This window comes from Ipomoea nil, unplaced genomic scaffold (assembly GCF_001879475.1).
Source record: "Ipomoea nil cultivar Tokyo-kokei standard unplaced genomic scaffold, Asagao_1.1 scaffold2159, whole genome shotgun sequence".
In the NCBI taxonomy this organism is placed as follows: domain Eukaryota; kingdom Viridiplantae; phylum Streptophyta; class Magnoliopsida; order Solanales; family Convolvulaceae; genus Ipomoea; species Ipomoea nil.
The window spans coordinates 4,199,171-4,217,979 of record NW_017618587.1 but is presented as its reverse complement, the minus strand read 5'-3'; the positions used below and the strand labels follow the sequence as shown (position 1 = coordinate 4,217,979).

Genomic DNA, 18,809 nt, shown 5'->3' with positions numbered 1-18,809 from the left:
TGGTCCTAAACGACGTATAAGTTGTATATTTTTAGTATTGGAATTGTGAATTTCTAGAATATAAATTGTGTTTTCGAGTCAAAATACATAACTGTAGAAGAGAATTTATGAATAGAATACAGGGTCACCAAATCTTAATATGATCATATTTTTGTGAATGCAGTATTTGAAAAGAACTTGTGAATACCAAACAAGATAATCAATTACATATATGTTAACATTGTTTGTTCGTAGTATACAAATTGTAAATTTTTAAAACGTAAATTGTGAACGTTTAGTATGTAAATTGTGAACAAGGTGGACCCCGGTCCACAGAATAATTTGTCATAATATTTGTATTGGTCCGGCAAGATCTCGTAATGGGATCGTACTTAACAAACATTTATGTGGAAAATTATTGTGTGGACCATAGTCCATAACAAAAATTACATTTTTAATATACTAAATGTACATTATTTTTGTATTGAATGTATATTATTTTACAGTATATAAAATATGGTTCACAAAATAATGATTGCAACCTAAGTTGGGCCGACCCAAATATCATATCAGGCTCATTGGACACGGGCCAATCTGGCCCACGTGACATCTCCGTTCCTCTCATTTACGGAGTATCTTTTTTTTTTTTTTTTTTTAATCGAAACAGAAAATCGGTAGGGTTTCTAATAATGTTTCTACAACCGCCATTCAACTTCAATATAAATTACAGAATTACCAACGCCAAACGTTTACACTATCCAGAACTCGAAACCCTAAAGTAAGAAACGTACAAGGTCTGCCGCTCCCTCTCACAGTTTCCTACACTCTCCGACTCCGGCGTCCGCTCCCTTTTCTCGACTTCCGGCAGAGGTCGACGTCAAGCTCGTCGGGATCTCCGTCCTCGGTTGAAGAATCCACTCCTTCAACGGACGTTCTCCCCAGGTACGGCTCTACGTATTACACAGAGTAAATTGTTTTTTTTTTTTTTTTTTTTTTTTTTTTTAACTGACCTATTTAGGATTTTGCTATGTAGATTTGAGGGGTTTCTGTTTTGTGTGTTGGAAATTCGTTTATTGTGTGCAAGGAGAGCCAGTAATAAGCGATTAGTTTGTTTTAAATTTTTATTCTAACCTTTTCAACTTTGTATTGCTAGTATTCCTAGTAATGTCCCCTCGAATTGATGAACCTACTCAAGATCAGTTTTTATTGCCGGATTTTTTTATTTTTTTATTTTTTTATTTTTATGGATAGCTGTGAATACGAGCTTACATATTGTTGGGATTTTTCTTAGAAATTTGTTCAGAGGAAACAGCAGCTATGGATATATTGTTATTGTCTAATAAAATCTTAACTTGCATATAGTTGGTAGCTATATCAAATTGTTTAGTCTCTGTTTAATTTTAAAATTTTATTTTATTTTCTTTTAAACTTTGTTTCTTTTTACTATGAATTGGAAATACTAATGGGTTTGGGGGCAGTGTTAAATGAGCTTGGTAAGACTTAGGTGGGTTTGAGATGAAGTAATTGGGTTCTGGTTTGGAATTTGTTAAATGGGAGGGTACCCAACCCAGTAACATCCCTAAAGATTCAATTTTTATTTCTTCTTTTTGTAATTGTTGTCTTCATGTGTTGTAGTTTTGTTATGTATCTTTTTCTGATGCTCTCTTTTGGTTTTGGTTTCCAATGCAGTTTATTATTCTCTTAACAAATCTTTGAGACATGGCATCCCGATTTTGGACTCAGGTTTGTACTTTTCACAGATATTGCGGATTCTAACTTTTGAAAGTTTCTAGATTCCTTCTTAACTTTTGAAAGTTTTTTGTCTTTGGAGTAAATGCTTCAACTTGAGTTATTCAGAAAATTGCAGAGTATATGGATTTTTGCCAAAAAAAAAAAAACTCACCTACTTGTTTTAGTATCCTTTTGGTTTTCAATCAATGTGGAATAGCAAAATATGAAAACCTTTATGATATTACAGAATTAGTACTTTTCATTAATGGTTCTTGTCAGTTATTTTTACTATGCTGTTTTATCTATATGCACAAAAATGTACTTGATTTATATTGAGATGGGTTATTTGTGTTATGGTTTTACAGGGGGGTGACAGTGAAAGTGAAGAGGAGGAGAGTGATATTGAGGTTGAAGAACCTGTAGATTCAATTGATGCTGCAAATAAGAGCAAGTATCTTGTATCTGATTCCGAGTCTGATAGTGATGACTCAAATGTGCATCGACGTGTCGTCAAACGTTCTGACAAGCGGTATGAAGAGATGTCTTCCACTGTTGATCAAATGAAGAATGCCATGAAGATAAATGACTGGGTCAGCTTGCAAGAGAGTTTTGACAAGATCAATAAGCAGTTAGAGAAGGTAATGCGTACAATAGATGCAGAGAAGATACCTGATCTCTACGTAAAGGCTTTAGTGATGTTGGAGAATTTTCTTAGTGAGGCCTTTGCGAATAAGGAAGCTAAGAAGAAAATGAGTAGTAGTAATGCCAAAGCCATGAATTCAATGAAACAGAAGTTAAAGAAAAATAACAAGCAATATGAGGAGCTTATTGATGCATATAGGAAGAATCCGCCAAAGAGTGAGGATGAAGGGGGTGAAGATGATTCAGATGAGGAAGATGAGGATGAGGAGGATGACTTTGAAGAGGACCCAACAAAAGCAGAGTCTGAGGAAGAGGATGAGGATGAAGGTCATGATGAGTCAACTGAAGCTGGTACAGGGTGGGAGAAAATGCTGAGCAAGAAAGACAAGCTTATGGATAAACAGTTTAAGGATCCCAGTCAAATCACTTGGGATATTGTCAACAAGAAGTTCAGGGAAATTGTTTCTGCAAGGGGTAGAAAGGGAACTGGTAGGATTGAATTGATTGAGCAGCTCACCTTCTTGACCAAGGTGGCTAAGACCCCTGCTCAGAAGCTTGAGATTCTTTTCAGTGTTGTCTCGGCCCAGTTTGATGTTAATCAAAACCTAAGTGGGCACATGCCTATAAATGTTTGGAAAAAATGTGTGCAGAATATGCTTATCATACTTGATATTCTGACACAGTACCCAAATATCGTTGTTGATGATAAGGTGGAGCCTGATGAGAATGAGACCCAAAAAGGAGCAGATCACAAAGGGACTATTAGAATCTGGGGGAACCTGGTAGCTTTTGTGGAAAGGATAGATGTGGAGTTCTTTAAAAGCTTGCAGGTTATTGATCCTCATACACGCGAATATGTTGAGAGGTTGAAAGATGAGCCATTGTTTGTCGTTCTGGCTCAAAATGTCCAGGATTACTTAGAAAGGGCGGGAGATTATAAGGGTGCGGCAAAAGTGGCTCTTAAACGGGTTGAGCTAATTTATTATAAACCACAAGAAGTCTATGATGCAATGAGGAAGTGGGCTGAGCAAACACAGAATGCTGAGGAAGATATGGAGTCTGGTGAGGAAAACAAGGCGCTTGAGGAGAGCAGGGGTCCACCTGCAATTGTTCCAACTCCAGAACTTGTTCCAAGAAAACCTGCCTTTGAAGAGAACAGTAGGACCTTGATGGACACGCTTGTTTCACTCATATACAAGTATGGCGATGAGCGAACTAAAGCCCGTGCTATGCTGTGCGATATATACCACCATGCTATCTTGGATGAGTTTTCTGTGTCCCGTGATCTCTTGCTGATGAGTCACTTGCAGGATAATGTACAGCATATGGACATTTCCACACAGATACTTTTTAATAGAGCTATGGCTCAGCTTGGTCTATGTGCATTCAGGGTTGGACTTATTGTCGAGGGGCATAGTTGCCTTTCTGAGCTGTATTCTGCTGGCAGGGTAAAAGAATTGCTTGCACAAGGTGTCTCTCAAAGCCGATATCATGAAAAGACACCAGAACAGGTATGACCTTTTTCTATGACATGATTATGGACTCTATATTTTGACATTCATGTGGTCCATAATTTGCAGCTATAGAATCTTAAATTTCATTGAAATGCAGAGAAGGGTGTGACAGAGTTGTCATGGACTTTTCTGTTATTTCATAGGGCATCTCTTGTGTGCTGTTGCATATAAATAATGGGCACTGCTGTTACATTTAGAGTCGTTGTTTTCTTCATGAGATACTATTTATTATAGTGACTATTAGTCTTATTTGATAAATTTTCCAACCAAGTTTCCCCAATTATTCTACCGCTTTTTCTATTCCCCTATAGTACTGATTCTTTCACATGGTATACTTGCACATTAGTGCAGAGGAGTTTTTCAGATTCTTTTTCTGCTTACATCATTATATTTGCATCATACATTTTAATGTGAAGTCATGTTTTGATATTATCAGGAGAGAATGGAAAGGAGGCGTCAAATGCCATATCATATGCACATAAATCTTGAGCTTCTTGAAGCTGTCCATCTTATTTGTGCAATGCTGTTGGAAGTTCCAAACATGGCAGCCAATAGCCATGACGCAAAGCGCAAAGTAATAAGCAAGACTTTCCGGAGATTGCTAGAGATTAGCGAGAGGCAAACATTCACTGGGCCTCCTGAAAATGTTAGGGACCATGTAATGGCAGCTACAAGAGCCCTACGGCAGGGAGATTTCAAAAAGGCCTTTGATGTTATTAACTCCCTTGATGTTTGGAGGCTGCTTCGGAATAAAGACACTGTTGTTGAAATGGTTAGGGCAAAAATCAAGGAAGAGGCCTTGAGGACGTATCTTTTCACTTATTCCTCCTCTTATAACTCTCTTGGCCTGGATCAACTTGCCAAGATGTTTGAACTCTCGGACTCCCAAACTCATTGCATTGTGAGCAAACTTATGATCACTGATGAACTTCATGCGAGCTGGGATCAACCAACTCGGTGTGTGGTCTTCCATGATGTTGAGCATACAAGACTGCAGGCTTTGGCATTCCAGCTGACAGAGAAGCTAGGAATTCTTGCAGAAAGTAATGACAGAGCACTAGAGTCGAGGATTGGTGGTGGATTGGATGGCCCACCCTTGAGACGCAGGGATGGCCAAGATTATGGTGCAGCTGGTGGTGGTGGTGGTGGCGGAAAGTGGCAGGAGTTCTTCTCACAAGGCAGGCAAGGTGGCACTGGAGGTGGCAGAGGTGGGTATAATAGAGCGTTAGGATCTGGGCAATCGTCTGGCAGGGATCATCGATCCAACCAGGCACGATCCTCTGGTGGTTATTCAGGCAGTCAAGGATCACGGTACCAGGGTGGGTCCTCAGCCAGGGGAAGCCAAGGCGGCGATACATCAGGTCGGATGGTTAGTCTTAACAGGGGACTTCGCTCCTAGAGAAGCTAATTTTGGCCATTGAGAGAAGAAGCTTCTGTTTCTGCATTGTTGCCAGTCCCAAAGCAAACAAATTTGATTATTTTTTGTTTCATTTTGTTATTCTCATCATTTACCTTTCTGCAGATCAGAACTTTTGCTTTTGTTCTGTCAACTAAAAGTGTGACTTAAAAGACTTTGCTATTTAAGTAATTTTAGACTTGTTGATTTAGAACTATCGTTCATTATACATGGTGATTAGAGGCCTAATCAGCTTCGGCAGTATGTTCATGAAACAGGTTCAAGTAACTACAATAGATTACAATTTACAAGTTGCATCCATAATTAGGAGGTTTATTTCCATATCCAACAGCCTAATTGTAATGTTATGTAAACACTATTCAGACATTAAAGATGTCCACAAAATATTAAATAATCTCAACATCAGATCAAAATATAGTAAGGAACAACAGGTACTCGATCCCTAAGCAAGCTGAGATATAGGACATACATTTCATAACTAATTTTAACTAGTGGACTTTGAAAATCATTGATTATCTGCAGAGCGTCGTTAATCAACTTTGGCCTCTTGTTGTCCCTTAGCTTGCTGAATTATTATGTCCACTCCCTGGATTATTATTCCTCAAAAATCTTCATTCGCACCTATATTTCAATTCTATGGTCTCTTTCACCATGATTTGCATCGAGTTTTTCATATTCGCTAGCCCTTTATCGGTTACCTTCATCGTCTACGGCCTTAGGTTCCAAACTGTACGTGTTCCACCATAACTTTGGATAAATTTAGGCCGAAAAATCGGAAAAAGGTGTTCGACTGAAGTTAGGTTTTTTAGAGAGAAGCAAGATCATCGAGAGGTCCTACCAAATTCAACCTAGTTGCGTTAGTATACACCATTGATTCGCGGCGGGCAATCGCTAAACACAAAGACTCCTACGGATCATCCGACTCCGTTCACTATGATGACAGACGGCAGATGTAGAGCAAGGTGCTGATAACATGTTAAGAAATCAAAGAGATAAGGAAGAAAGAGGGATAATTTCTTATTCATTCATCTGTATTCAATCATACAACCACAACACTTCTATATAGTGTACAAACGTAACGGAAGATATAATAGAGACATAAATACAGAAGTCGTTATATAATCTATAATAATGTCCACATAATGATATATTTATAACAGGACCGTTATATTTATTTTATATATAACGCAAATCAAACACACTAACTTTTATACTCCGTATTTCTGAATCATATTTATTTATTTATTTTTTAAAGCAGCTTTGGATAAATTTAGGGACCGTTATATACCACCATTTGGACTCCTAAGTCATAAAAACCTTTAATGCGTAAATTTGTATACGAATTTAAGTTGCTATATGAAGTGTGATTCTGTGAAGTTGAAAGTGGCGTAGAACCTGAAATCTCCCATGGAGATCACATCAGCTTTCCCGAAACCTCCATTACATGCATATATCAACACCTTTGCTTCAAGAACATGCATCAGCTCCGTTAACTGCCTTCTTCAACAACATACATCAACTGGGCAAAACTCCGCTCGCCTCTCTAACCCGCCCAATCGAATTCAATTGCCTCTGCAAAGACCCAATCGGCGCCCACCCAAGAAAACTGAAATCACATCCCCTTCAAGCTCCGACATTTTGCGCTTGATGGATAGCCTGGGCGTTCCCCTGACGGCGGACGTGTATGTTTCTCTCATCAAAGAATGCACTGCCGCTCGTGAAGCTTCCGGAGCTGTCGAGCTCTACGGTCATATCGCCAGAACCGGGGCGAGCCTTAGTTTGGGCGTAGTTAACCGGGTGTTGCTGATGTTCGTGTCGTGTGGATGTTTGGACGATGCGCGCCAGGTGTTCGAGAAAATGCGAGTTAGGAATTCTAAGTCTTGGGCTGTGATGATTGCGGGTTGTGTTGAGAGCGGCGAGTTTGAACAAGCGATGGATTTGTTTGTGGAAATGAGGCGAGAAGACAGCAATGGAGGTGAGTGGGATGATATCGTGGCTAATGGGATAGTGATTTGCGCTCTGAAGGCTTGTGTAGGAACGATGAACTTGGAACTTGGGAAGCAGATACACGGGTGGTCATTGAAGTTAGGACATGGTGAAAACGTGGCTTTGAATAGTTTTCTGATCAAGTTTTACGGGGAATTTGGTTGTTTTGATGATGCTGATAATGTGTTCGATCAAATGCCAAACCGAAATACAGTTGTTTGGACAGCGAAGATTGTTAATTCATCTAACACGGGGAAGTATGACGAGGCTATAAATTTGTTCAAGGAAATGGGGAGAGTGGGAGTAAAGAAAAACAGCTTTACTTTTTCGAGTGTTCTTAAAGCTTCTGGGAAAATGAGGGACGGGGGAGGCTGTGGTCGTCAACTTCACGCGAATGGCATCAAGTTGGGACTTGATACTGATGATCATGTGCTGTGTAGCTTGATTGATATGTATGGAAAATATGGGTTGGTAATGGATGGGAGGACAGTGTTTGACATGGTTAGTGATAAAAGAAATGTTGCCTTGTGGAATGCACTGCTTAATGGTTGCATAAAACATGGTTTTTCCGTTGAAGGTATTAAGATTATTAAAGAGATGAAGAGAGCTGGGTTACGACCTCATGAATCATTTGTAAATGAAGTGTTGTTGCTTTGTGGAAGCAGTAAACGTCTGGCTGATGAGATTGGTATGTAAGATTTGGAACATCATAGACAGTTGTAAAGATCTGCCACTTGAAGCTGTAGTGTCATTGAATGGCAAAACTTCTGGTACTATATAAAGTTTTGGATTACAACTGCAATGTCCTGAAAAGGTTTGACACAAAGGAATACAAGTATGGATGTGTTGGAGGAAAGGTCTCTCTTCTTTAAGCATAAGTGAAGCAAAAAATTACAAGTCAATTTACATGTAATGTTGCAGAAGATAATGGACAGATTAAACTGATTTGGGTGTGAGCCGCAGGATCAAATTCCCAAAATTGTCCTAATTTGATCAGGTGGATGTCTAGCCAGTGACTTGGGGTCAGGGTAGTGATTCTTGGGGTCCATGATGGCTTTATAAATAAGCTCGTATGCTTCGGCCAGTGACCTAGCCACCTGTGCACAAGCTTCTGATCGCAGTCTTGGTACTTGCATTGGCTCGAATTCTGGCAGTGTACTCTCGCTTCCCAAAATGAGGCCAAAGAATGCTTTCAGACTATCTGCAACAGTTGGAGGAGCCATGTCTTCGATCTCTGCTAGTGGTGGCCCCTCAACTACGTTGCCAGACTCGTCGATTTCAAATGACTTGTGGAAATGAGGCATCTTATTTGACAAACCACATCTTCGAAGGATGGTATCAACTTCTTTTTCAACAAGACCACGCATGTGATCATTTATCATCAGACCAAGTTTGTTGACATACTCAGATGCAACTTCATGTCCAAACAATGGTTGTTGGATGGCACACAAGCAGTTGATGAGGAAAATTTTGGCTGGTGTTTCGCTCTGCACAAACAGAATTATAGATCCTTACTATTATGAGGCAAAGTACACAGACTTGCACACACACAATGGCTGAAAAGAGTCTGATAACCAATGAAAATCATATTTATCAGATTAGCATTCATAGCAGCTGAATGTTAAATTATAAGTGTTTTCATCCAGCTTCAGGGATTACAAATTTACAATGTTGTTACTGATCAGTATCCTAGCCATTTTGATAGGGAGTATTATTTAACCTTGAAATCAAGAAGGCTAAAGCTTAACTTTTACGAGACACCTGGTGTCAAGAAAAAATTCCTTTTAAAGACTAAAGTAGTCGCTAAATATGGGAATGCTAATAATTTTTAAAAAAAACAGTGATTGTTAAAACTAGACTGTTTTACCAAGCCTCCTGCATCTAAACACCTATCCACTCCATGAAGAATTCTCAGACAATATTGGATAATACAAACCTGAGAGGATGGTGTGGCACGGCCACTCTCAACAATAGCATCTAGAGATGATCTACGGATTTGATTAGGATCAGAGGTAGTTCTATTTCTTCTCAAGGACTGAATGGCTCCCTTGGACTTGTGTGCCTCTGCTGCTTGCTCACAGATCTGCAGAGACAGTAAGTTGAGAAATAGGTTAGTTATTAAAGATGTTGTAGCACGCTACAGAGAAGTTCACTAACCCATCAGCTCGGATGGTGGGGATGAGTACGTGGACCAATTACTGTGACTACCACACTAAGAAACAAAGAACTAATCGAATTGATCCTTAAGTTTATTGATAAAAATCATAAAATGGTCAAAGATGGCTTACCTGGATAATAGGATCTAGAAGAGCAGAGATGACTGGATCAAAGGAGGGGTTTTTCCCATAGGCAGGAACCATCATGCTATTATGTGTATCAATTATTTCAAGGAGCAATGAGACACCTTCCCTTACAGCTGGTGGCGGAGATAAATCAACAGCAACCAATGGTGGATATCTTAAAAGTTTCTCTCCCCGAGCCTTTAGCATGTCAAAGAAGGTTTTGGAAGCTGCCTCCTTGAGCACCCAAAGTGTATTACAAAGTGCTGTTTCCCTTCCTAGCAAGTCTGACATCTATAATAGAAAATAACATTTATAGAAAAGGAAAAAGAATAAACCATACAGTAAAAAATTGGAATTGAAAGTAGATTTCCACTCACAGTCCAGCTGTAGAACTCCAGGGTATTACTGAGTTTGTATGAAATGATAAGATTAGGCTGAGACTGCAAAACTTGTTCAACTCTTACTTTAAATGGCCGGCAAACCCCTTCAAAGATCCTGTCAAGAACAAATGTTAAATCTGATTCCTTCTTTCCTGTATCAGCCTCTGGGCCTTTGGAGAATTGATGTGCAGTTGACCCAGCATCTACAGTTGCATCCGGTTCTAGCAATGCAAGGACAAGTTCTCTTTCGGATGCCAATGCCTGTGAAAGTAAAAAAAAAAAAAAAAAAAGAAGGGAGGGGGAGTAAATCAAACATGTGACACTTTGAACTTTCATAAAATAAACATAGATGGCAAATTTATCTCACCTGATGCAGCCATCCAAGCATGTCTCCTACATATCTTAGAGGATCATGAGCATGCACTTCAATAGGCCTAGGTAGTCCACCGGGTCCTCCACGCGTGAGAGCACTTATAAATCTTCTAAACAAAGCATTGTGCCTCATGTTTGCAACCTTTAAAAGTGATGCATAATGTGAATACAACTTGCAAAAAACAATAGGTCAATTTCTATATAGTTTATATTTTTTCTGTTTAGTTAATTGAATTTGTTATGTTAGCCCTTAAAAAAAAGTACCTCTTCTGCACAATATTTGAAAAGGACGGGTCTTTCTTTGAGGCAACGCACTGCTGTTCTCAAAAGGTCACTTACTTCAGGGTTATCTATGTCACCCAGCCTTCGGCATTCTGTTTGAACCCACCTAGAAAAAGAAATAATCACCACAATTATTAATTGGGTAAATAGTAAATTACTATTCAATTCCAATATAAAATAGACCTTTAAAACATACATTACAATATGTTCAATATAAAGAAGAAAAGAAAAACAATGGTATATGTCTGCAGAATATCTATATAAACAAATTCTCAGAAATAATGGCAGCAGCAGTAACCAAATGGCTGGATAATATTCTGACATTCCTCTCTAATGGAGAATACTATACTGAAAACATAAAGTACTACTAAATTGATCTTGAATTTAAGCCTTTAAGGTCTGCAACAAAGAACACTTTTGCCACCAGTACAGCAGAATTAAAATTTAAATTAGGATGGTGATGCAAACAAAACTTCAAACTACATAACAGAAAGCCTCAAAAGCCTGCTATACCCAAAACATTGTCATGCAGCATATGCTAATTCTAGTGTGTGCCACCACACAACAGAATAGGCCAATAGGGGCAACAAGCTTTTTAAAAAAAACATGTACTCATACAAAAATAAATCCTAACAATCAAAGATTATATTAATTAATTTAGAGAAGTCCAAACCTGCAAAGACGTTCATAAGCTCCTTCTTGATACATGGCCATCATATCCATAAGCTCCAAACCAGCACGCTGTGGATAGCAAATTGAATTAATATTAATTATAACTTCTGTTACTATGTTATTAAAAAAAAAGTAGGATAGCTGTTCATGCAGAGAAATAAGAATACAGCAAAAAGATGCAAAATGAAGCCAATCTAATGCGGGTCAGGCATGTCCAGAAAAACAAAATAAAAATACACACAGCTTCAGATTCAATGTCAAGTGGGATATAGCATACTGTCTTTCCTTGCCCCCTACTTTCGCATGGACTTTAATTACTATATTTTTGCAGTAGTATGGAAATCATTTTTTTCATATTACTTATTTCAGTCCAAGGATTCTGATTAGACAATAGTAAAGAATTGAAGCATAGAGGTTCCCAATTGCACTTTTCTTTCTCTCATGGTGTTCAAAATGTCAAATACTCAAATCTTTCTTATACTCCATGGGTATAAGATTTCGCAGGTTTGAAATTTTATTTTTGACTTTGTTGAGCACTATAACTTTAGGTTATTCATAAATTAGCCATCACTATTTTACACTTCCTCATATGCGCTTGAGTGCATCAAAAGTGTTGAGCTCATGGATCTTCCTAACCTTAGCTTATAAATTGTCAACCAACTGAAGGAATTATAAATCTTTGACAAGTGAACTCTCCTTGTATCCATTTTATGAAACATAAATTTCCAAATCAAATGGGGATCTGTCTTTTGTTACTTTTAGTCATTTTAGATAGCTCTCTTTTTATTAAGTACAGACATACACATGAAGGTCACCTGGTGATGAGTCCTAAGGAGCACTTTGCAGTTTGCATGTATTTCTTGAACATGAGCAAGTGCCTTGAAGAAATTTTCATTAAGGTCTTCCTCCCTTAGTGCATTTATCTGTAGAAAGCAAAAGCACAACTCTCAATCCATAGAACAAGCATGAACTGAAATTTACTTGAGAAGAATGAAATCAATAGTATGATACACATGATTGATTTATATTTTATACCTCCTCATTTGATAGTTGATAATCACGTAGAAAGCAAGACACTATCTCTTGCCTCTGAGTAGTAATTTCAAGTTCCTGTTTCAGCCTCTCTGTAGTACTAATAATATCACCAGTGGTGGCATTGCAACTGTTTAAAGCCAAAGCAATTCTACACCAACAAATATATAAATATATAAATAAATAAATAGAAGATGATACAATGTTGCAAAAAAATTATGAATGTTCCATCTCTGCCACCAAATAACAAAAACAAAGAAGAAGAAAGTAGACACTTTATGATCCTAACACTATGGAGCAGAAGCACATTTACAAGAACAATGTAAATGAAATTCGTGAAACAAAATCAGCAGTCAACTATGCAAATGATTTCTGAATTTACAGATAAAAAGCTTTTGCTGACATTAACTTCCGCTTAAATGTTTAGCTCCTTGTTCTAGCCGAAATACTACTATTCCATTCATCACTCGAGTTAAAGAACTAATCAGCACATTAATGAACTAAATATAATGCTTTTTCATAACAAATAAACATAAAAATTTCACAGAAATAAGAAACAAGAGAGAAGAATGTTACTTGTCACAGCACTCGGCTAGCGCATTGACTTCTTCTTCCACCTGATCCAAGGCCTGAACCAATCCAAAACAATTAAAAATCTAAAAGTAAATCATTTCAGAATGAGAAATTAGCTACATGAATCGAAGTGAGGTGAATTGCCTTCTGAGCGGAAGAGGAGGCGAGGAGGAACTCCTGATTGATGGATAGCGCGCGCTTCTCGATAGTAGATCTGAGGTTCCGGCGACCGTGAGCGGTGTTTTCTGTGTAGAAAGTCGAGAGAGTGTTGAGAGAAGCAAGTAGATCCGGCGTGTCTGTACGGGTCTCCAATACTTTCTTCAGCTTCCGGGATAGCCCTGGTGCCAATGCCGTCGCCGTCCCCATTCTTTGCCTCTATCTCTATCTCTCTTTGTCTGTAATTCTGTATTCTATAGCTTCATATATACACAGTTGTAAATTTTATGATAATCAGAAGTGATCACAAATGGTAGAACTGTTTCTTCTTCGGTTCTTCCCCAGTGTTTCTCACTTTCTCTGTCTTCGAGCAAATGTACAACAAACTAAACTACTGAGAAAAGCGGACAGCCCAGTTGTTGAGCCCAATGGACTTTAATACATGAGACATTATGGGCCTATTCCTATTAATTGTTGGATTTACGAAATTTGAGAAAATAAAATTAAATCACAGGGAGTAGCCAAATCTAAAATAAAAACCAATTGTTATACCATGGACAAGGGTTTATATTGTACCTCTGATACAAAATTTTTGTACATTCTGTTAACATATTTTGTACTTACAATTAATAGTTTCTGTATATGTAAATAAATAACTTGATAATTGTTGACACATAATATGATAGTTACAAGTACAAAAACTATCGACTGCAAGTACAGAATGTGTCAACTATAGATACAGAATTTGATTTGATAATTGCTGACACATCATATGGTATCTACAGGTACAAAACTATCAATTGCATGTATAAAATGTGTCAACTATAGATACAGAATCTGAAGGTTATTTTTGGACCAGAGTCTACAATGCAAGGTAGACCTTTGTCCATGGTATAATTTGCCAATAAGTACGAATGAAAGTTATACCTTTCATTATGTCTACTTTTTGTTATTTAAAATATATATAAATATATATATATATATATATATATATATATATATATATATATATATATATATATATATATATGTATATGTATATACACACACACACATTATGTATGGATTGTATGGTTCTATTATATTGAAAGATTTTGAAGAAAACGTGAGATAGGCTCTTGAACTTTACACAAGAAGGTAATTAGACCCATAAACTTTTAAAAGTTACAATTAATCATTCAAATTTATTAAAATCAATTAAATAAGTCTAATTTATCGGTAATCAATATATATAATAGGTTACTGTCTTACCAGTAAAATTACGACGATGGTCGTGGTTGAGATCCTACTCAGCATGAATATAAATATTAGTCTCAGCGTGTGGGGTCCTGTGTCTTAGCTGAGGAAACTTGTGTATTATTAAGAATTCTAATATGGAATTACAGGTTAATTTATACTACTAAATTAAAGTGTAAAATGGTGTTGAGACTAGAAAAGCACACAAATATACATAGTATTAAGAAACAGTAGTAAATATATAATAAGAATCTACGTACATTACACTGAATAGGTCATTACTAATGAAAAGTAAGAAATTACAGACATAATATTAATGTCTGAATGGATAGTTGGATAGAATAATTGAAATTACAAAAGCTGCGCCAATTGTTGAAGATTCATGGGATAACACACAGAAGGTGGGCCTGCATAAGCATTCCTGGCAATTATTTGGTTAACAGCCTGTGTTGGATGAAACGAATCCCAGAAAACATATTTGGACCTGTCTGCGCACGGGACAGACAACGGAAGACATGTTATCTGCCTCGATATCCCACAGCACCCTCTGTCCTTCACTGTAAATCCTGCACATTCATTTCAAACCCCATAAATCCTAATTAATCAAAACATCGTCGTCACTGTATCAATAATTCGAGTATTGTTTCAAGTACCATAAGTGGTTGCGTTGTCGATTATGTCACTGAAAGCTGCAAAAGCGTTTCCGTAAACGAGGATCGAGTCGGCGAAAACTGGGGTGAGCTCATCAACAAGAGCCCTTACTCGCGAGTTAAACAGCCCGACAATGTCGTTTACATAGGACACGCATTTTCCCGGTGGTGCCGCTCTGGTTTCTAGTTGGTACGGAATGCAACCCAGAGGTCCAATTGCAGCCATCAAGAATTTCCGGACTCCTAAACCATGTAGTGCCTGCATGCAATACATATATACCACCCTTAACTTACCCACAAAAGACGAAATTTCCTAACCCCTAGGACCCAGACTTTGTTCCAACAAGATAATAAAGTGGTAAATCACGGTGACTCCAAGATCCATTAGGTGAGAGAATCAGTGCCTTGTGGTCACTACATTGAATGTAACTCTCACATTACAACTATAATCATGTGTTTTTACCCACAATTTACCACCCAGAAATCAATTGAGATCAGACTAGATTCCCCGTTAAGTTAAGACCGACAACATTCTAAACACAATACCTGAACTTGGGTGGAGTAAAGTTTGATGAGCATGTCAGCATAGGCTGTGGGGTTGTACATGTAGCTGCTGGTGTACATTGAAGGTTGAAGGTAGTTATTTATGTAATCATTGCTGCCCATGGAAATAACTACCAAGGACTTGTTCAAGTAGCTCTTCAGATCTTCCGCACCCATCATGCTCTTCAGTTGATTCAAGGTGCTCTGAAAATTTTGGATCTGCTGGGAGAAGGTGAATCTTTCACCCTGCAGGTAATTAACAAACATTTATCCTAGCTTAATCACATGTTCAAGTCACAAAAACAACCCCGAAAAAAAAAGTTAAATAAGCCTCAACTCTAAACTTTATATGAAAAGTCAATTATGTCTCTGATTAAATTTTGGTTACTAGGATTGTCTCCTGTCACCTTCTTCCGTTGGAAAAAGTAACCTATTTCTTCATAGGCTACCAGGCCAAAGGGTCGCCGATTTTAGTCACCAGAGTCTCGCTGAAGTCTTAGTGACAGGCTATTGCAAGTCAGATCAATAACCGGATTTCAATGCACAAAAATAACATGTTGATGAGCTTAATATATAACAGATGTCTAATTGACTTTTCATATAAAGTTTAGGAGCATATTTGACTTTTTTTGTTATATTAATGTTGTTGGGGAATTGAAGTACGAGGTTTCGGCCTGTCTCTTCAAGAATCCCAGCTGCAGCTGAAGCATAATTTACTCCTCTGAGGATGTTTCTTCCTGTTGCAGTTGGATCTGTGAATGCTGGAAGAAGGGGAAACTCCAGCAACTCCCCTGAAATTAATGTTCATAATGTAAAATGTTACATATATATATATACTGCACTATATATAACATAGTATAGGGTGTATATATACGAGTGTCTAAAATTCTAATTTTCGCAAATAATGAGACTGATGATGAAATTGAGTGTATGAATGAATCAAATTATACCGAGATAGTCGATGAGGGTTTTGCCATTACAGAATCTACCAGTAGGGCCTTGGAAATCAACACCATAGGGAACATAATTGGCTTTTGCCAAGGAATCTACGAGGTAGTTATTGTTGCCGGGATCAATCAAGGAATCTCCGAAAACAAACATGGCTTCAAACCTTGGCTGTCCCACGGCGGCGGCAGCCTCTAAGAAAAGAGCAGCCAAACCCACGGTCATCGCCGCCACCAACGTCATTCCTCTCCGGCGCCGGCACCGATTATTCTCCATTGGTATTATATTATTGTTGAATTCAGTGAGTTCATAAGATAGAAGAAAAGGTATATAACAACTTAGAATATAATGCCCACTGCTTTTGGATAATATAATAGTTTGAATTGTTTATTTATTTGTATTTTTTCCATGTATTCTTGCAGGTTTTTCTGCTGCCTTTTGTTTCGGTTACATTTGTTTCTGACTTTCTGTGTTCTGGGTAATGCATGATGCCTTGCCATGCAACATATTCAACGTAACAGTCATATTTTATGGGGATACATAACGATTTTCCCCTCTTTTTAACGACAGAAACATGAAAAGTAGTATAGTCGTATGTATATGACGTGAGAAGGTAACGATCTTTTTCTTTTTTGCTTTTCATAAAGCCACGAAGGCATGATGCATGCTAATTAAGCTTCATAAGCCAGAGAGGTGGCCGGAAACCATGGCCAAATCTGGCCACGGTTTCCGGGCACATGGCAGAGATTGAGAGACCGCCCATCCCTGATCTCTTTATCTCTCTTAATACCGAGGATATATTATTTTAGGATAGCGGAAAAAACTTACAGTTACTATATTCAAGTGTATATATAAGACTATAAGTAGGCTCTTATGTAATAGCACAAAAACCTATGTTGTAGAAGTAAATCACACTAAGAAGACTATGTTACATACTACACTAGAAATATTTTGTATAATAGATTCGACCAACAAAATATTAACAATAATAACCAAACTGTACTAATAATCTTTAAGTACAACTTTTTTATTATTATAATTATTATTTTATAAATTTTAGTATAGAGGCCGGGTATTTAATCATTTGTGTTTTAAATATTTATTCTAATTCTATTACTTCAGCCAACCAAATACCATAATATAATTCATGAAATATATTTCTTTTGCGACTAAATAATTAAATATTATTTTTATTGTATTTATTGTCTATTTGAATCTTTATGGAATATGATTTAGGGAAAATAGTCATCAAATAAACTTATGAACTTTACGCGAAAAGTCAATTAGACATTAAACTTTTTAAAGGTGCAATTAAACACATGTACATGTTCTTTTGGTGCATTGAAACTCAACACATCGATTAGTGACCTATAATAGCAAGTCTAGGATTCTAGCGACACTCCAACGACCTTCTAGCCAACTTTGGCGCTATTCTGGCAACAAACACTGACGACGGTCGTTGGTTGCTTTCTGTTGGATAAGGCGACTAGTTGGTCGCCATTAATGTTGTTTGTTGCCGGAATAGTGTCAGAGTTGGCTAGAGGATTGTCGAAATCCTAGTGACATGTTATTATAGGTTACTAATTGATTTTTGAATTGGTCTTCAATGCATCAAAATAATATGTTCATGACTTTAATTATACCTTTAAAAAGTTTAGGGGCCTAATGATTTTTTTAAAGTAAGGTTCAAGGGCTTATTGACATTGTTCTTATGATTTATATTCCTTTAAAATTCTATCCTGAAAACTGTTGTTAGTCTGATATAAGATTAATTTGGGTCGCTTGTTCGAAGACCATAGAATACAAAGAGATTATAATAGTTTCAGTCCATGGAATTCTAACTCAAATTTCATGTGCAACCCTTGTATTTGAGTCATGCTCAGTGAGTGTGGTTCAAAGACTTTAGCTTAATGCCTTTAAAGTTTAAACAAGTTTAATCCGAATACTTACATTTTTTTAAAAAAAGTTGTAGCTCAAGGGCATTTTTTTTGAATGCTACTAGCTCTATTACATTGTAGTATCTGTTCATATACTTTCTCAACCTACTGAAACACAAAAAGCATTGACTCAAGGGCATTTGGAAGGTCACAGGTTCAAATTCTAGTGGGGCATTGACTCTTTATACTCATATTATATATTGTGATATTTCAACTCCGTGTGAGAATTGATTTGAGCCGATCAGTTATGGATCCACAACAAAGCGGGTTTCACCCTGAACCTACCTTAGCTTTAAGTAGTGACACTTTTATGTAAATCAAAGATTTCAAATAAAAAAAACTCAACTAAATTTAGATAGGATCATTTATTGTTCTACGAATATATTGTGACATTTCAAGTGAAAAAAAAAACAATTAAAAAAGAAAACAATGGGCATATAAAATGATTGGGAAAAGCATGACAAGATGTATATTGGGGGG

General features: G+C 37.3%; 4 protein-coding genes across 7 annotated transcripts; 2 read left to right on the top strand and 2 right to left on the bottom strand.

The window, feature by feature from the left end:
• The first annotated feature begins 722 nt into the window (after positions 1 to 722).
• Positions 723 to 5,524, top strand: LOC109149656 (eukaryotic translation initiation factor 3 subunit C-like). 3 transcript variants are annotated; one of them, XM_019297560.1, is made up of 4 exons: positions 723 to 900; positions 1,665 to 1,722; positions 2,076 to 3,863; positions 4,303 to 5,524. In XM_019297560.1, exons 2-4 carry the CDS (start codon positions 1,699 to 1,701, stop codon positions 5,263 to 5,265), a joined length of 2,775 nt encoding a protein of 924 aa, XP_019153105.1. In that variant the 5' UTR covers positions 723 to 900; positions 1,665 to 1,698; the 3' UTR covers positions 5,266 to 5,524. The 3 variants fall into 3 exon arrangements, with proteins under 3 accessions (XP_019153105.1, XP_019153106.1, XP_019153104.1); XM_019297561.1 differs by having other exon boundaries at positions 723 to 921; positions 1,669 to 1,722; positions 2,079 to 3,863; XM_019297559.1 differs by having other exon boundaries at positions 723 to 921; positions 1,669 to 1,722.
• Positions 5,525 to 6,528: 1,004 nt separating this feature from the next.
• Positions 6,529 to 7,984, top strand: LOC109149756 (pentatricopeptide repeat-containing protein At1g31790). Its single transcript, XM_019297716.1, has one exon. The coding sequence runs from the start codon at positions 6,691 to 6,693 to the stop codon at positions 7,963 to 7,965; it is 1,275 nt and encodes a 424-aa protein (XP_019153261.1). The 5' UTR covers positions 6,529 to 6,690; the 3' UTR covers positions 7,966 to 7,984.
• Positions 7,985 to 8,040: 56 nt separating this feature from the next.
• On the bottom strand, positions 8,041 to 13,389 carry LOC109149754 (conserved oligomeric Golgi complex subunit 6). The gene is made up of 11 exons (XM_019297715.1): positions 13,007 to 13,389; positions 12,866 to 12,918; positions 12,293 to 12,440; positions 12,073 to 12,180; positions 11,259 to 11,326; positions 10,568 to 10,691; positions 10,299 to 10,445; positions 9,929 to 10,192; positions 9,558 to 9,842; positions 9,206 to 9,352; positions 8,041 to 8,756 (listed from the first exon to the last, which is right to left on the bottom strand). The coding sequence occupies exons 1-11, from the start codon at positions 13,226 to 13,228 to the stop codon at positions 8,235 to 8,237; spliced, it is 2,088 nt and encodes a 695-aa protein (XP_019153260.1). The 5' UTR covers positions 13,229 to 13,389; the 3' UTR covers positions 8,041 to 8,234.
• A 1,093-nt stretch (positions 13,390 to 14,482) lies between these two features.
• LOC109149612 (GDSL esterase/lipase At5g08460-like) lies at positions 14,483 to 16,744 on the bottom strand. Of its 2 annotated transcripts, XM_019297471.1 has the most exons (6): positions 16,398 to 16,744; positions 16,111 to 16,238; positions 15,451 to 15,693; positions 14,908 to 15,163; positions 14,590 to 14,820; positions 14,501 to 14,549 (listed from the first exon to the last, which is right to left on the bottom strand). In XM_019297471.1, exons 1-5 carry the CDS (start codon positions 16,666 to 16,668, stop codon positions 14,606 to 14,608), a joined length of 1,113 nt encoding a protein of 370 aa, XP_019153016.1. In that variant the 5' UTR covers positions 16,669 to 16,744; the 3' UTR covers positions 14,501 to 14,549; positions 14,590 to 14,605. The 2 variants fall into 2 exon arrangements, with proteins under 2 accessions (XP_019153015.1, XP_019153016.1); XM_019297470.1 differs by having other exon boundaries at positions 14,483 to 14,820.
• Between the last annotated feature and the right edge of the window lie 2,065 nt (positions 16,745 to 18,809).

Bases quoted from the DNA above. Each gene is read 5' to 3' on its own strand.
- LOC109149612 (XM_019297470.1), bottom strand. From the start codon at position 16,668: ATGGAGAATAATCGGTGCCGGCGCCGGAGAGGAATGACGTTGGTGGCG. The intron at 16,239-16,397 runs GTATAATTTGAT...CATTAATTTCAG, and splicing joins AACCCTCATCGACTATCTCG to GGGAGTTGCTGGAGTTTCCC. The intron at 14,821-14,907 runs GTACTTGAAACA...ATGAATGTGCAG, and splicing joins CGACAACGCAACCACTTATG to GATTTACAGTGAAGGACAGA.
- LOC109149754 (XM_019297715.1), bottom strand. From the start codon at position 13,228: ATGGGGACGGCGACGGCATTGGCACCAGGGCTATCCCGGAAGCTGAAG. The intron at 12,919-13,006 runs GCAATTCACCTC...GGATTGGTTCAG, and splicing joins CCTCCTCTTCCGCTCAGAAG to GCCTTGGATCAGGTGGAAGA. The intron at 10,446-10,567 runs GTACTTTTTTTT...TCACTTTTAAAG, and splicing joins TCAAATATTGTGCAGAAGAG to GTTGCAAACATGAGGCACAA.
- LOC109149756 (XM_019297716.1), top strand. From the start codon at position 6,691: ATGGAGATCACATCAGCTTTCCCGAAACCTCCATTACATGCATATATC.
- LOC109149656 (XM_019297560.1), top strand. From the start codon at position 1,699: ATGGCATCCCGATTTTGGACTCAG. The intron at 1,723-2,075 runs GTTTGTACTTTT...ATGGTTTTACAG, and splicing joins CATCCCGATTTTGGACTCAG to GGGGGTGACAGTGAAAGTGA. The intron at 3,864-4,302 runs GTATGACCTTTT...TGATATTATCAG, and splicing joins ATGAAAAGACACCAGAACAG to GAGAGAATGGAAAGGAGGCG.